We start from the raw sequence: 17,217 nt of genomic DNA on the forward strand, positions 1-17,217 counted from the left end.
ATCACGCCATTGTACTCCAGCCTGGGCAACAGAGCAAGACTCCGTCTCAAAAAAAAAGAAAAAGAAAAAAATTTACAGTCTGGTGTCTCAGGGAAAGAGGTCTTAAATCTGCACTTGGCCACCAACTGGCTGTGTGACTTTAGGCAGGTGTCTCCATCTCTCTGAGCCTCCACTTTCTGTTGTTGTTTGTTTGTTTGAGACAGAGTTTTGCTCTTGTCGCCCAGGCTGGAGTGCAGTGGCGTGATCTCAGCTAACTGCAATCTCCACCTCTTGGGTTCAAGTGATTCTCCTGCCTCAGCCTCCTGAGAAGCTGGGATTATAGGCGCATGCCACCACACCCAGCTAAGTTTTGTATTTTTAGTAGAGACAGGGTTTCAGCAGGTTGGCTGGGCTGGTCTTGAACTCCTGACCTTAGGTGATCCACCTGCCTTGGCCTCCCAAGGTGCTGGGATTACAGGCGTGAGCCACCTTGCCCGGCTGAGCCTCCACTTTTAACATCTGTGAATTGGGGGTTGTGTAGTAAAGGTTTAACCTCGCTCAGCTCCTGGGAGGTAACCTCTAAGCCTTTGTATTATCCTGCTTGATAAAAGTATTTTTGTTTGGGAGGCTGAGGTAGGAGAATTGCTGGAACCTGGGAGGCGGAGGTTGCAGTGAGCCAAAAATCGTGCCACTGCACTCCAGCCTGGGTTACAGAGTGAGACTCTGTCTCAAAAAAGTTTTTAAAAGAGTATCTCTGTTTATCTGGGGACCTTGGGCCATGCAGTATCAGCTTGACCTCTGGAGGAGCTAGAGACAAGGTCAGTCATGCAGGCAGTCAGCCATGCCCAGGTGACTGACCCCAACAAAAACCCTGGTCATCAAGGCTCTGGTCAGCTTCCCTGATTGCAATTCTCCATGCATGCTGGGAAAATTGAGCGCTGATCTCTTGACTCCACTGGGAGAGGATGACTAGAAGCTTGCTCCTGGCATCTCCTTGCACCTCTTCCCTTTGCTAACTTTAATCTGTATCCTTTCACTGTAACAAACCATAACCGTGAGTCTCATGGCTTTTCTGAGTTTTGTGAGTCTGTCTAGAGAATGACTGAACCTGACGTGGCCTTGGGGATGCCCAAACCAGGGGTGATTAATGGTACATGCTTCATCATGAAGACAAGCATCAAAGAGATTATATACACACAGCACTTAATGACCACAGCCAGTGCTTACTAAACACAGATTGTGTACCAGGTTGTATATGTCCATTAACTGGATCCACACAACAGCTCTGGGAAACTGATACTATGATTAATTTTTTTTAACTTTTTTGGTGAAATGTACATTCAGGAATGTATGAACATAGGTTATAGCTTTAAAAAAAGACTTATAATGTGAGAGCCGGGTGCCGTGGCTCTATGCCTGAAATCCCAGCTCTTTGGGAGGCCGAGGTGGGAGGACTGCTTGAGTCCAGGGGTTCAAGACCAGCCTGGGTAACATAGTGAGACTCCGTCTCTACCAAAAAAAAACAATTAAAAATTACCCTCGGTGTGATCACACGCACCTCTAATCCCAGCTACTTGGGAGGTGGAGGAAGCAATTGCCACAAAAGCGGTTAAGTAGCTCGTCCTGGATCACAAAGCCCAATGTCCTGAACCCAGGGATCCTTGCCCCAGAGCCCCTGTTTTCCCCAGTATGTGGTGATTACCTAGTAAGTGCAGGCTGTTGTGCTGAGGATTGTTGGGGGCTGTTATTGGGGGTTCGCCTCCCGTTACCGTTACTCTGAACTCTGTCCCCATTTGTTAATAATTAATTGCCCTCAAGGAGCCTGTGATCCTGAGGCTTTGCCCAGTTAATCAGTCACTGCCCCCAGTCTGGGCAAGGGGCAGTTGGTGAACCTGCTGCCTCCAGAGCACCTTCCCTGGTGTGGAGGCAGCCAGGGACCCAGGATGCTCCGGACCTGTTACCCGCTCTGTTCCCAAGCTGGTCCCCTGGCGAGGGGCTGGCAGCCCCTGAGCTTTGATGGTGGCGCCTTCCACCTCAAGGGCACAGGAGAGCTGACACGGGCCTTGCTGGTTCTCCGGCTGTGTGCTTGGCCCCCACTCGTCACTCACGGGCTGGCGGTGAGGAGCGATCCCGAGGACCAGCCTGGAGGCTCCCCGTAGCCTGGTGCTGAGCCCTCGCTGTCTTTCACCCAGCTCCAGGCCTGGTCTCAGCGACTCCTGGGCTCCCGGCTCTCAGGCGCGTTTCTCCGAGCATCCGTCTATGGGCAGTTTGTGGCTGGTGAGACAGTAGAGGAGGTGAGGGGCTGTGTGCAGCAGCTGCGGACCCTCAGCCTCCGACCACTGCTGGCAGTGCCCACTGAGGAGGAGCCGGACTCTGCTGCCAAGAGCGGGTGAGTAGGGAGCCAGGGCCCAGGGAGGCTGGGAGGACGCAGGAAGGGACTTCGCAGGTCGGGACCTGACGCCTGCTGGCTGGGCAGTGAGGCCTGGTATGAGGGGAACCTCGGCGCTATGCTGCGGTGTGTGGACCTGTCGCGGGACCTCCTGGAGCCCCCCAGCCTGGCTGAAGCCAGCCTCATGCAGCTGAAGGTGACGGCGCTGACCAGCGCTCGGCTCTGTGTAAGGAGTGCAAAGATGGGGGTGCCAGGAGGGCGCGGCTGCCCACCGGGCTCCCCTCACCACCCCACCTACCACCCCATTTCAGAAGGAGCTAGCCTCATGGGTCAGAAGGCCAGGAGCCTCCTTGGAGCTGAGCCCCGAGAGGCTGGCTGAAGCCATGGACTCTGGGCAGGTAAGGATCTCAAGCGGGACTGTCAGGGACAGTGTGCCTTGGACTCAGATGCGGCCACATGGCACGCCAGATGTTCAAAATGCTCACGGCCACCTCCAGCCTTGGAACAGCCAGCAGAAATGCAGCTGTAGCTCCCAGGCATGGTTGAAATGGATGGAATCAGGGTCATCTGGGTTCTCAGGGAGGAGCCTGGAGGCTGGAGGCTCTCAGAGGAGGGACTGGGATAGAAGCTGTTTATCAACTAGAAGGAGGTACATCAATGTGTCCTCAGTCAACACAGCCGCACAGGTGTGAGCTGGCTGGGTGTAGGTTCTGATTAGGCCAATGGGATCTTAGTTTGTTCATACAATCATTATTTCCTTTTTATCTCTATATTCTATTTCAACCCTACTCCATCTTTTTTTCTTTCTTTCTCTCTCACTCCTTCCTTTTTCTTTTTCTCTTCCCTCCCTCCCTCCCTCCCTCCCTCCCTCCCTCCCTCCCTCCCTTCCTTCCTTCCTTCCTTCCTTCCTTCCTTCCTTCCTTCCTTCCTTCCTTCCTTCTCTCTCTCCTCCCTCCTCTCTCTCTCTCTCTCTCTCTTTCTGTCTTACTGTGTTGCACAGGCTGGTCTCTAACTCATGGCCTCAAGCAGTCCCCCAGCCTCAGCCTCCTGAAGTTCTGGAATTATAGGTGTGAACCATCACACCCAGCCTCCTATCTTGTATAATGCATATCTTTTTGTTTCTATGATTTTGTTTTGCCAGGTGTATACCATTCGTGGGGGGCATATTTTCCCCAATATTCTATTATACAAATTTTCAAATATACAGAAAAGTAAAAAGAATTGTACATGCACATCCATGTACCTGCCACCTTTAACTATACTCGTTTGAAATCATATCTATCCTTCTATTCCTCTATCCATCCATCCATCTATCTTATTTTTTGGTGCATTTCAAAGTAAATTGCAGACAGTATGTTTTCCCCCTGAATGCTTCAGGATGTGAATAATGGGCTCATTAATTAGAGCCCAATAATTATTCCCAGTACTTTTTTCTTTCAAGATAAAACAATGAACTACACACATTGTAAATGTGCCCCTTAATGAACCTTGACCAAAACACACACTTGAGCAATCCAAATCCCTATCAAGATTTAGAACATGGCCGGGAACAGTGGCTCACGCCTGTAATCGCAACACTTTGGGAGGCTGAGGCGGATGGATTACTGGAGGTCAGGAGTTCAAGAACAGCGTGGCCAACATCGTGAAACCCTGTCTCTACTAGACATACAAAATTAGCCGGGTGTGGTGGCGTGCGCCTGTAATCCCAGCTACTGGGGAGGCTGAGGCAAAAGAATCACTTGAACCGGGGAGGCGGAGGTTGCAATGAGCCAAGATCATGCCATTGCACTCTAACCTGGGCAAAAAGATCAAAATTCTGTCTCAAAAAAAAAAAAAGAAAAAGATTTAGAACATTTCCATCACTGCGTAGTTCCCTCCTGCCCATCTCCATCAATCGAGAGAATGTTTTAAATTTACACAAAAGCATCTTATCAGCTATCTCACTCTACTTCTTATTTTTTCCACTGATATTAAGATCCACACAAAGTTTTGTTTTGGTTTTGGTTTTGTTTTTATACAGGGTCTCTCTCTGTCACCCAGGCTGGAGTGCAGTGGCATGATCACAGCTCACTGTAGCCTCGAACTCCTGAGCTCTAGCAATCCTCCCACCTAAGCCTCCCAAGTAGCTGGGATTACAGGAATGAGCCATCATGTCCAGCTAATTTTTAAAACTGTTTGTAGAGAAAGGGTCGCACTGTATTGCACAGGCTGGTGCCTCAAGAATCCTCTTGCCACTGGCTGCTGCATGGTTTACCTCTCCTGGGGTGAACCCCTGGGCGGCCTCTGTGTCTCCACCCTCCCAAACAATGCTACAGTGGACATGCTGATGTTTCTTTTTCTAATTTTTCATTTGTAATTTTTATTTATCTATTTATTATTATTATTATTTTAAGACAGAGTCTTGCTCTGTCGCCCAGGCTGGAGTGCAGTGGCGCGATCTCGGCTCACTGCAAGCTCCGCCTCCCGGGTTCACGCCATTCTCCTGCCTCTGCCTCCCAAGTAGCTGGGACTACAGGCGCCCGCCACTGCACCCGGCTAGTTTTTTGTATTTTTTAGTAGAGACGGGGTTTCACCGTGTTAGCCAGGATGGTCTCGATCTCCTGACCTCGTGATCCGCCCGTCTCGGCCTCCCAAAGTGCTGGGATTACAGGCTTGAGCCACCGCGCCCGGCCTTTTTTTTTTTTTGTCAGGGGCAGGGGATGGCATCTGGCTCCGTTGCCCAGGCTGGAGTGCAGTGGTACGATCTCGGTTCACTGCACCCTCCACCTCCCAGGTTCAAGCGATTCTCCTGCTCCAGCGTCCCGAGTAGCTGGAACTATAGGTGTGTGCCACCATGCCCAGCTAAATTTTGTATTTTTAGTAGAAATGGGGTTTCACTATGTTGGCCAGGCTGGTCTTGAACTCCTGACCTCGTGATCCGCCTGCCTTGGCCTCCCAAAGTTTTGGGATTACAGGCATAAGCCACTGTACCTGGCCTTATTTGTAATTTATAAAGTATGTCAGAGAACACATAGAAACAAGATTTCATGGTTCAGAAACTCAGCTTTGGAGAGTAAGGAGTTCATCTCTTCATGAGCTTTAGTTTATTCCTGTGGGGAGAGTGACAGCAACTTCTCGGTGGTTTTAAGGATTAAAACAGGCTGGGTGCGGTGCCTCATGCCTGTAATCGGCATTTTGGGAGGCTGAAATTGGAGGCTTACTTGAGCCCAGGAGTTCAAGACCTGCTTGGGCAACATAGTGAGACCCCATTTCTATAAAAAATTAAAAACTTAGCCTGTGTGCTGGTGCACACCTGGTGTGGAGGCTAAGGCAGGAGGATCACTGGAGCTCAGGAGGTCAATACCAGCCTGAGTAATACAGTAAGCCCCCGTCTTTACAAAAACATTCTTAAAATTAGCTGGATGTGGTGGCAGGCACCTGTAATCCTTGCTACTCAGCAGGTTAAGTTGGGAGGATTGCTTTAGCTGGCAAGTTTGAGGCTGCAGTGAGCTAAAAATTGTGCCACTTCACTCCAGCCTGGGTGACAGAATGAGAGACCCCGTCTCTAAAAAAAAAAAAAAAAAAGAAAAGAAAAAGAAAGAAAGAGGGCCAGGTGCCGTAGCTCATGCCTGTAATCCCAGCACTTTGAGAGGCTAAGTGGGGGTGGATCACTTGAGGTCAGGAGTTTGAGACCAGCCTGGACAACGTGGTAAAACCCCATCTCTACTAAAAATACAAAAATTATCCAAAAGTGGTGGCACTTGCCTATAGTCCCAGTTACTCAGGAGGCTGAGGCAGGAGAATCACTTGAACTTACACTACTGCACTCTTGCCTGGGAGACAGAGTGAGACCCTGTCTCAAAAAAAAAAAAAGGAAAGGAAAGAAAGGAGGGAGGCAGGAAGGAAGGAAGGGAGGGAGAGAAGGAAAAGAGAGAAAGACCCAGGCTCTGGAAAGGCTGAGGTTCAAACCTCATGTCTGCCCTGAGTTAGCTGTGTGACTTTTGACAAGTGACTTCCCTGCTCTGTGCCCCAGTTTCCCCATCTAGAAAATGGGGGACAATAACAGTTGCTACATCAGAGGGTGGTAAAGATTAAATGAGTTAAATATTTGGTGGGTGTCTGAAATAGCTCCCTGAGGGCCTGAGACTATGCCCCAAGTCAAGGGGGAGACAATCCTCTGTCGGGGGAAGAGGAAACGAGGCTGCTGCCCCCAGCTTTTCCCTCCTCCAGGAGGCACCATTCTCCCCACCATGGGAGGGCTGCAGCTTCCAGCCCAACCTGCCTCCAAATTCCATGAGCAAGCCTAGGCCTGTCATCCGTATCGACCTTATTGGATATAATAAAGCTTTCAGCCCCACCTGTTCCTCTTTCTTCCATTTCCCAACTTCTCTGAACCCAGCCGGACTCCCTGGAGTCACCAGCAGCTCACATTCAGCCAGATGAATCTGCATAAGACTCTGAGTTCGGAATAATTGTTACTTCCATGTTACAAGAGTATCCACTCCCAAAGTGTTTGCTGAACATCTATCTTGTTCCAGACACGGTGCTAGGGGCCGAGGAGGCATGAAGGCAAAATCCCTGACCTCGAGGCACTTCCTTGCAAGTCAGGGGCAAGAGACAATAATTAAAACCAAAGTCAGAATCCCAGCACTTTGGAAGGCTAAGGTGGGAGGATCACTTCAGCTCAGGAGTCTGAGACCAGCCTGGGCAACATAGGAAGACCTTGACTCTACAAATAGTAAAAAATTAGCCAGGCGTGGTGGTGGGTGACTGTGGTCCTAGGTACTTGGGAGGCTGAAGCAGGAGGATTGCTTGAGCTGGGGAGGTAGAGGCTGCAGTGAGCCATGATCACACCACTGCGTTCCAGCCTGGGCAATACAGCAAGACTCTGTCTCAACAAAACAAAACAAAAATCAGTACGTAACAAGTAGGGGAAAATAAGGCTGAGGAACAGGAAAAGAAGTTGCCAATGTATAGCTGGGAAACCATGTTTAGAAAGTGACATTAGAGCAAATACTTGAAGGAAACATGGCAGCAGGTAAAGGCCTGGAGGTGGGAAGTTGCCCGTCATGTTCAAAGAGTAGCAGGGAGAGCTGAGCACGGTGGCTCACGCCTGTAATCCCAGCACTTTCAGAGGTCAAGGTGGGTGGATCACTTGAGGTCAGGAGTTCGAGACCAGCCTGGGCAACATGGTGAAAACCCATCTCTACTAAAAGTACAAATATTAGGCAGGCATGGTGGCGAGCACCTGTAATCCCAGCTACTTGGGAGGCTGAAGCAGGAGAATCACTTGAATCCAGGAGGCGGAGGTTGCAGTGAGCTGAGATCATGCCACTGCACTCCAACCTGAGCAGCAGAGCAATACTCCATCTCAAAAAACAAACAAAAACTGAGGCCCAGAAAGGTTATATAACTTACCCAAGTCACACAATAGGTGGTGGAGCCTGGATTCAAACCCTGATTCTAGGCTCATAACTCCCTCAATTAAAAGTACCTAACTGATATTGCTCATTTTTAGATTTCTAGCAACTTCTAAGCTTTTTTCCACTTCCCCTGCTGCCCTCTAGAACCTCCAGGTCTCCTGCCTCAACAACGAGCAGAACCAGCACCTCCAGGCCTCCCTCAGCCGCTTGCATCGGGTGGCCCAGGTAACCCCTCCTGCTGGGGTCTGGCTCCACTGCCCCTGTGGACACCCAGGACCCTGACCGCCGTCTCTGTCACCCTCAGTATGCCCGGGCCCAGCACGTGCGGCTCCTGGTGGATGCGGAGTACACCTCACTGAACCCTGCGCTCTCGCTGCTGGTGGCTGCCCTGGCCGTGCGCTGGAACAGCCCAGGGGAAGGCGGGCCCTGGGTGTGGAACACCTACCAGGCCTGTCTAAAGGTGTGCAGTGTGTTCTGGGAGGTGCAGGCTGGGGTCCGCACACCCTGACCTACCAGAACGTGCCCGCGTGCCCTACAGGACACATTCGAGCGGCTGGGGAGGGACGCAGAGGCCGCACACAGGGCCGGCCTGGCCTTTGGAGTGAAGCTGGTACGAGGTGCCTATCTGGACAAGGAGAGAGCGGTGGCCCAGCTTCATGGGATGAAGGACCCCACTCAGCCTGACTATGAGGCCACCAGTCAGAGGTAGGCCTGGGCCAGCCAGCCTCTGCAGGAAATAACACCTAATGGTCGGGTGCAGTGGCTCATACCTTCAATCCCAGTGCTTTGGGAGGCTGAGGCTAGAGATTCACTTGAGAACAGGAGTTGGAGACCAGCCTGGGCAACATAGGGAGACCTCATCTCTAAAAAATTTTAACAATAGCCGGGTATGGTAGCACGTGCCTGTAGTTCAGCTACTTAGGAGGCTGAGGTGGGAGGATCACTTGAGGCCAGGAGTTCAAGGCTACAGCGAGCCATGACTGCACCACCGCACTTCAGCCTGGGCAACAGTGTGAGACTCTGTCTCAAAACAAACACACAAACAAACAAAAAACCAAAAAGAAACGCCTGCAGTGGCCTCTAAGCCCCACATGCTGTGGTCCCTGTCACTTCCCTAACTTTCTCTTCCTCTCCCTCACTCCACTGCAGCCACACTGGCCTCCTCCATGATACCCACAGGCTTGGCACTTCCTGTTCCCGCTACCTGGGACATTCCCACTGCAGACAGCAGCATGGCCCCATCCCTCACCTCCTTATATCTTTGCTTCTTGGTACCTTCTCTGGGGGCCACAGGGACTCACCCACGTTACAGAGCAGGTGGCCTAGCCATGTTTGGAATCTAGGCTCATGTCCGAGATCTGCAGGGGCTCCAGGGCACGTTTGTGTACCATCGGCTTAACTGGCACCAAGCCAGGGACAGTGGTGTGTGCCTGTCATCCCAACTACTTGGGAGGCTAAGGTAGGAAGATTGCTGAAGCCCAATATGAGCAACATAGCAAGATCCCATCTGTAAAAACATTAAAAATAAAAAATTATGGCCAGGCATGGTGGCTCACGCTTGTAATTCCAGCACTTTGGGAGGCTGAGGCAGGCAGATCACTTGAGGTCAGGAGTTTTGAGACCAGCCTGGCCAACATGGTGAAACCCTGTCTCTACTAAAAATACAAAAATTAGCCAGGTGTGGTGGCTTGCACTGGTAATCCCAGCTACTTGGGAGGCTGAGGCAGGAGAATCACTTGAACCCGGGAGGCAAAGGTTGCAGTGAGCCAAGATTGCACCACTGAACTCCAGCCTGGGTGACAGAGTGAGACTCTGTCTCAAAATAATAATAATTATTATTATTATTATTATTTCTATTATTTTTAAAATTGAAATATAATTCACATATCATAGAATTCACAATTTTAACATGTATAATTCAGCAGAGTTTAGTATAGTCCCAAAATTGCGCAACTGTCACCACTGTTTGATTCCATAATATTTTCATCACCCCAAAAAGTAACCTCATACCAGTGAGAAGTCAGTCGCTTTCTGTTCCCTCCTCCCCTCAGCCCCTGGAAACCACTAACCTACTTTTTGTCTCTGTGGATTTGCCTATTCTAGACATTTCATATAAATGGAATCACACAATATGTGACCTTGTATATTTGGCATTTTTCATTTGTTCTTTAACTTATTTTTGAGACAGGGTTGCACTCTGTCTCCCAGGCTGGAGTGCAGTGGTGCGATCTTGGCTCACTGCAGCCTTGACTCCCCAGGCCCAAGCCATCCTCCCACCTCAGTCTCCCAAGTAGCTAAGACCACCAGCGCATATCACCATGTCCAACAATTTTTTTTTTTTTTTTTTTTTGTAGACACAGGGTCTCCCTATGTTGCCCAGGCTAGTCTCAAACTCCTAGGCTCAAGCAGCCCTCCTGCCTTGGCCTCCCCAAGTGCTGGGATTACAGGCGTGAGCCAGCATGTCCCGCCTCCACTGTGCATTTTAAAGGCAGAATAGCCTACCGATAAGGAGCCTGGGCTCTGGAGCATCAGACAGCCTGAGTTCAAATCCCAGCCTGGTCACCTCTAGCTGTGTGACCTGGGGACAAGAGATGGAACCCTTCTCAGTTTCAGTCTCCCTACTCTGTAAAAAGGGAATAGGAACAACTGCCTCCTAGAGCTGATTTGAGAATTAGATGAGTGATTAGCTTTTTCCAAAGGAAACAGAATTCCGCACAAAGGGTTTTAACTAAAGGAAATTTGGCGAAGGGGCTGTTTATAGAAGTGTCAGGGGCCAGGCGCAGGGCCTCACACCTGTAATCCCAGCAGTTTGGGAGGCCAAGGTGGGAGGATCACTTGAGCCCAGGAGTTGGAGGATTCAGTGAGGTGAGATCGCGCCACTGCACTCCAGCCTGGGCAACAGAGTGAGACCCAGTCTCTAAAAAACAACAAAACGAAAAGGAAGTGTAGGCAAAGTCAGGGAAGTTATTAGGAAGCTATTTCTTTTTTTCTTTTTTTTTTGAGACGGAGTCTCGCTCTGTCGCCCAGGGTGGAGTGCAGTGGCGCGATCTCGACTCACTGCAAGCTCCGCCTCCCAGGTTCACGCCATTCTCCTGCCTGAGCCTCCTGAGTAGCTGGGACTACAGGCGCCTACCACCGCACCCGGCTAATTTTTTGTATTTTTAGTAGAGATGGGGTTTCACTGTGTTAGCCAGGATGGTCTCGATCTCCTGACCTCGTGATCTGCCCGTCTCGGCCTCCCAAAGTGCTGGGATTACAGGCGTGAGCCACCACGCCTGGCCTAGGAAGCTATTTCGACCCCTATGCTGTAGTTGAAGGAAAGGGGCCACCTTAGGGAGCTGTGGTCACACAGAGAGCACAGTCAGGGTGAGCAGGGAGGGGCTGAGGTGAGACACTCACACTCCTTCCTGCACATGACTCCATGGGGGATGTGGGGCAAAAGTGTCTCTTCCTGAGGGGCAGAGAAGGGTGGAAAACAGGTCTGGGGGGCGATGGGGAAGACCCACAGAGGATGTGAAGTACATAGGGTGGCCCGTGGCCTGCAGCATGCTTGCAAGGCGTTTGCCAGTCTTTTTCCTCTTCCATATCAGTACCCAGTGTCCTCCTTCCTTTTCACAGTTTCCTTAGCCAGTTCCCCATTTATGGACATCTGAGCTGTTGCTAGTGATGTTCTGTTGACAATGCAGCAGTGATAACCTTGGGGAAATGTCATCTCGTGCACATGATGCGACCCTCTCCTGTGACACCGTCGCCACTGTCCCAAAGACTTCATACCCCTCTTATCTCACACCATCCTCACAACAGTGCTCCTCGGAAACTCACAGTGACAAGAGACTAACATGGGGCTGGGCGCGGTGGCTCACGCCTGTAATCCCAGCACTTTGGGAGGCTGAGGTGGGCAGATCACCTGAGGTCAGGAGTTCGAGACCAGCCTGACCAACATGGTGAAACCCCGTCTCTACTAAAAATACAAAAATTAGCTGGGTGTGATGGTGCATACCTGTAATCCCAGCTGCTCAGGAGGCTGAGGCAGGGGAATCACTTGAACCTGGGAGGTGGAGGTTGCGGTGAGCCGAGATTATCACTGCATTCCAGCCTGGGTAAGAGAGTGAGACTCCATCTCAAAAACAAACAAAATCCCCCCAAAAAAACCCAAAAGATGAAAGTGGCTCAGAGAAGGGATGTCCCTTACAACTGGTGCAGATGGAACAGGGTACTGGTTCCAGAGATCCCTCGCTTAGGAGCACCCCACCTACCCCAGTCCCTGGGGCCTGAGCCTCGCTCACTAGGTGAGCTGAACAGAGCATCTCCCTTCAGTTACAGCCGCTGCCTGGAACTGATGCTGACGCGCGTGGCCCGCCACGGCCCCATGTGCCACCTCATGGTGGCTTCCCACAATGAGGAATCTGTTCGCCAGGCAACCAAGCGGTATGAGGTGGAGGGATGGGCGGGAAATAGGTGCCCACAAAAGGGCCCTCGCTTCCTCTCCCTTGCTCGAATGCCAGAGATGGACAGAGGTGTTCTGGGGAGAATTTTAAAAATATTTAAAGCCGGGCGCAGTGGCTCACGCCTGTAATCCCAGCACTTTGGGAGGCCAAGACGGGCGGATCACGAGGTCAGGAGATCGAGACCATCCTGGCTAACACAGTGAAACCCCGTCTCTACTAAAAAATACAAAAAAGTGAGCCAGGTGTGGTGGCGGACGCCTGTAGTCCCAGCTGCTCGGGAGGCTGAGGCAGGAGAATGGCGTGAACCTGGGAGGTGGACCTTGCAGTGAGCCGAGATCGTGCACCTGCACTCCAACCTGGGTGACAGCCAGACTGTCTCAAAAACAAACAAACAACAACAACAACAACAAAAATTTATAGCCGGGCATGGTTGGCACATGCCTATAATCCCAGCACTTTGGGAGGCTGAGGCAGAGGACTGTTTCAGACTAGCCTGGGAAACACAGAAAGATCCCATTTCTATACCAAATTAAAAAAAAAAAAAAAAAAAAAAAGCTGGGTGTGGTGGTGCACACCTGTAGTCCCAGCTATTCGGGAGACTGAGGTGGAAGGATCACTTGAGCCCAGGAGGTTGAGGCTGCAGTGAGCAGTGCTTGAGTCACTGCACTCCAGCCTGGATAACAAAGCAAGACCCTACCTCTTAAAACAAATAAACACATTAACCCCTGCTACACCTGTAGGTCCTTATAGGTCCCAGATGGACAAGATGTCGCCCCTTATTTGCTGGGGCATAAGGAGGTCTGAGAGCTCCAGGGAAGTGGCTGGGAGTCCCTGGGGGACCTTCAAGGAATGCAAACGACTTATTATGTATCATTGAGTTTGGAAATACTTCAATATTTGAATTACTGGAGCTGCCATACGGGTGCATAGTGGCTGACTCTAAGCTCTAGATGCAGCCACGGTCTGGAGTGATGATGTGGTCTTTTCTGCAGCATGTGGGAGCTGGGCATTCCTCTGGACGGGACTGTCTGTTTCGGACAACTTCTGGGCATGTGTGACCACGTCTCTCTGGCACTGGGTATGTGAATGTCTCCCCCACCCCCACCAAGCCCCAGGCCTCACTCCCTCCCAGCCAGAGTCCTTCTCCTATTCCCAACCAAGGCCCAGCCTCCAGATCCTTCCAGAGAGATCTGTCATTCCAGTGTCTGTGGGCCTTCCAAGGCTGTGTCTCTGTGTCTGCCGTCTGTCATTTCTGCTGGTTCTTGATCATGGTGTATTATTTCTTGTGTGTTTTGTTATCTTTACTCCTTTTGCTCCTCAGGGCCCACACCAGATAATTAACGTTTCCTTCTGCCAGGTGCTAAGCAGAACAAAATCACTTTATCCTAAATTCACAGCTTGAGGTTTCTTGAGACACCTCACTGGTGCAAATTTGAACTACAAATACATAAGGGGGTTAACCCATAGCCCCAACTTCGCAGAGGTGGATTTTTCTGTTTTGTTCCTTGATCTGTTTACGACCAAGACCATTTCCTGGGACTGGGGGAAGGTTGCAGTGTTGACTGTTTATTAACTCTTACTCTGAGGGTGTAGCTTTTTGGGTTCTGGTTTAACTTGGGGAAGTTCTCCCTTATAACTCTCACCTCAGTCAGGCTTGAAGTCTGACTCAATGTCCTCCCAAAACTCTGTGAAGTCATCAAATAGCAGCTCGGTTTTGCTTTCAGGGCAGAAGTGGCTTACTGTGTGTCCCTTCTCTCTCTGGGTTCTCATTTTCTTATTTATTTATTTATTTATTTATTTATTTATTTATTTAGAGACAGAGTCTTGCTCCGTTACTCAGGCTGGAGTCCAGTGGTGCCATCTTGGCTCACTGCAACCTTTGCCTCCTGGGTTCAAGCAATTTCTCCTGCCTCAGCCTCCTAAGTAGTTGGGACTACAGGCAGCTGTCACCATGCCTGGCTAATTTTTGTATTTTTAGTAGAGACGGGTTTCACCGTGTTGGCCAGGCTGGTCTCGAACTCTTGAACTCAGGTGATCTGCCCACCTCAGCCTCCCAAAGTGCTGGGATTACAGGCATGAGCCACCATACCTGGCCTCACTTTCTCTTGATTCTTGGATTAGTAAATTCCTTACTCTCTTGGCACCATTGTAATAACTAAGATTTTTTAAAATGCAGGCTGGATGCAGTGGATCACGCCTGTAATCCCAGCATTTTGGGAGGCCAAGGCATGAGGATCACTTGAGCCCAGGAGTTTGAGGCCAGCCAGGGCAATATAGTGAGATTCCACCTCTACAAATAATAAGAACGATTAGCTGGGGCAGGGCGTAGTGGCTCACACCTGCAACCCCAGTACTTTGGGAGGCCAACGTGGGTGGATCACTTGAGGTCAGGAGTTCAAGACCAGCCTGGCCAACATGGTGAAACTCCGTCTCTACTAAAACTACAAAAATTGGCTGGGCATGGTGGTGCATGCCTGTAACCCAGCTACTGGGGAGGCTGAGGCAGGATAATCACTTGAACCCAGGAGGCGGAGGTTGTAGTGAGCTGAGATCATGCCACTGCACTCCAGCCTGGGCAACAGAGCCAGATTCTGTCTCAAAAACAAAATAAATAGGCCGGGTGCAGTGGCTCACGCCTGTAATCCCAGCACTCTGGGAGACTGAGGCAGGCGGATCACCTGAGGTCAGGAGTTCGAGACCAGCCTGGCAAACATGGTAAGACCCCCGTCTCTACTAAAAATACAAAAATTAGCCGGGCATAGTGGCACACGCCTATAATCCCAGCCACTCAGGAGGCTGAAGCAGGAGGAGAATCACTTGAACCTGGGAGGCGGAGGTTGCAGTGAGCGGAGACTATGCCACTGCACTCCAGTCTGGGCAACAGAGTGAGACTCTGTCTCAGAAAAACACCAAAAATGAAAAAACAAAACCCACTCCCCCTGCAGGGCAGGCCGGCTATGTAGTGTATAAGTCCATCCCCTATGGCTCCTTGGAGGAGGTAATCCCCTACCTGATCCGGAGGGCCCAGGAAAACCGGAGCGTGCTTCAGGGTGTCCGCAGGGAACAGGAGCTGCTCAGCCAAGAACTGTGGCGGCGCCTGCTGCCAGGACGCCGAAGGATACCCCACTAGCACCCCTGAGGGGGTCATGTGGTCAATAAAGGTCCTTAGGCACTGCCGAAGCTGCTGTCCTGCACTGACACCGCCTCCTTGTGGAAGGGCTCATCTTGACCTCAGCCAGTCCAAGCTAGGGGTTTTGCAATTCAAGAGAGATCGTTAGGCTGGGAGTGGTGGCTCTTGCCTATAATCCCAGTGCTTTGGGAGGCCAAGGTGGGAGGCTTCCTTCAGTTTAGGAGTTCGAGACCAGCCTGGGCAACATAGCAATATTCTTTCTCTACAAAAAATTACATCAGTAAGGCATGGTGGTGCATGCCTGTGGTCCCAGCTCAGGAGACTGAGGCAGGAGGATCACTTGAGCCCAGGGGTTTGAGGCTGCAGTGATCTATGACTGTATCCAGACTGTTCTCCAGTCTGGGTGACAGAAAGAGACTGTGTTTCAAAAAAAAAAAAAAAGAGATTGAGCGTGGTGACTCACACCTGTAATCCCAGCACTTTGGGAGGCTGAGGCGGGTGGCTCATGAAGTCAGGAGATCGAGACCATCCTGGCTAACGCAGTGAAACCCCGTCTCTACTAAAAATACAAAAAAAAAAAAAAAAAAAAAAAAAATTAGCCGGGCGTGGTGGTGGGCACCTGTAGTCCCAGCTTCTTGGGAGGCTGAGGCAGGAGAATGGCATGAATCCAGGAGGCAGAGCATGCAGTGAGCTGAGATCATGCCACTGCACTCCAGCCTGGACAACAGAGCAAGACTCCGTCTCAAAAGAAAAGAAAAGAAAAAGATCGTTAGACACCCACTGAGAATAGTAAGGGCACTGATGGAGGACTAAGGAAGCCTCCCCCACCTCTGAGGCAGCCCATCCTGGGTTGGGTCTGACCAGTGACTGATGCAGAACTTTCTTCATCCCAGGGGATGCCTAAAGGAAGGGCACACATGGAGAGCAGACACCAAGGCACTGAAGTCAAGGGGCTTGGTCTAGGCCAAGTGGCCAGGGAGGGACAGAAGAAAGAGCCAAGTCATTCTGTCAGTTAATAAGCATTGAATGGGCCGGGCGCGGTGGCTCAAGCCTGTAATCCCAGCACTTTGGGAGGCCGAGACGGGCGGATCACGAGGTCAGGAGATCGAGACCATCCTGGCGAACACGGTGAAACCCCGTCTCTACTAAAAATACAAAAAACTAGCCGGGCGAGGTGGCGGGCGCCTGTAGTCCCAGCTACTCCGGAGGCTGAGGCAGGAGAATGGCGTAAACCCGGGAGGCGGAGCTTGCAGTGAGCTGAGATCCGGCCACTGCACTCCAGCCTGGGCGACAGAGCCAGACTCTGTCTCAAAAAAAAAAAAAAAAAAAAAAAACATTGAATGAAACTAAGCGCAGTGGCTCATGCCTGTAATCCCAGCACTTTGGGAGACCAAGGCAGGTGGATTGCTTGAGGTCAGGAGTTTGAGACCAGTCTGGGCAACATAGTGAAACCCCACATCTCTCAAAAAAAAAAAAAAGAAAAGAAAAGAAAAGAAAGAAAGAAATTAGCTAGCCAGGCGTGATGGCTCACACCTGTAATCCCAGCACTTTGGGAGGCTGAGGTAGATGGATCACGAGGTCAAGAGATCGAAACCATCCTGGCCAACGTGGTGAAACCCTGTCTCTACTAAAAATACAAAAATTAGCCTGGCGGGGTGGCACTCACCTGTAGTCCCAGCTACTTGGGAGGCTGAGGCAGGAGAATCGCTTCAACCTGGTAGGCGGAGGTTTCAGTGAGCCAAGATAGTGCCACTGCACTCCAGCCTGACGACAGAGCGAGACTCCACCTTAAAAAAAAAAAAAATAGGTGTGGTGGGTGGCCTGTGCCTGTGGTCCCAGCTACTTGGGAGGCTGAGGCAGGAGGTTGGC

General features: G+C 50.8%; 1 protein-coding gene across 1 annotated transcript; it reads left to right on the forward strand.

Annotated features, from left to right (window-relative positions):
* The first annotated feature begins 1,892 nt into the window (after nucleotides 1-1,892).
* On the forward strand, nucleotides 1,893-15,395 carry PRODH2 (proline dehydrogenase 2). Its single transcript, XM_007998482.3, has 10 exons — nucleotides 1,893-2,096; nucleotides 2,172-2,368; nucleotides 2,456-2,594; nucleotides 2,680-2,766; nucleotides 7,915-7,995; nucleotides 8,075-8,230; nucleotides 8,309-8,475; nucleotides 12,088-12,198; nucleotides 13,211-13,296; nucleotides 15,164-15,395. The coding sequence occupies exons 1-10, from the start codon at nucleotides 1,923-1,925 to the stop codon at nucleotides 15,346-15,348; spliced, it is 1,383 nt and encodes a 460-aa protein (XP_007996673.2). The 5' UTR covers nucleotides 1,893-1,922; the 3' UTR covers nucleotides 15,349-15,395.
* Nucleotides 15,396-17,217: the final 1,822 nt, after the last annotated feature.

This window comes from Chlorocebus sabaeus, chromosome 6 (genome assembly GCF_047675955.1).
Source record: "Chlorocebus sabaeus isolate Y175 chromosome 6, mChlSab1.0.hap1, whole genome shotgun sequence".
In the NCBI taxonomy this organism is placed as follows: domain Eukaryota; kingdom Metazoa; phylum Chordata; class Mammalia; order Primates; family Cercopithecidae; genus Chlorocebus; species Chlorocebus sabaeus.

What these genes read in the sequence shown, in the direction of transcription:
- PRODH2 (XM_007998482.3), top strand. Translation starts at nt 1,923, where the DNA reads ATGCTCCGGACCTGTTACCCGCTCTGTTCCCAAGCTGGTCCCCTGGCG. An exon ending in GACTCTGCTGCCAAGAGCGG is followed by an intron (nt 2,369 to 2,455) that starts GTGAGTAGGGAG and finishes CTGGCTGGGCAG; the next exon opens with TGAGGCCTGGTATGAGGGGA. An exon ending in TGACCAGCGCTCGGCTCTGT is followed by an intron (nt 2,595 to 2,679) that starts GTAAGGAGTGCA and finishes ACCCCATTTCAG; the next exon opens with AAGGAGCTAGCCTCATGGGT.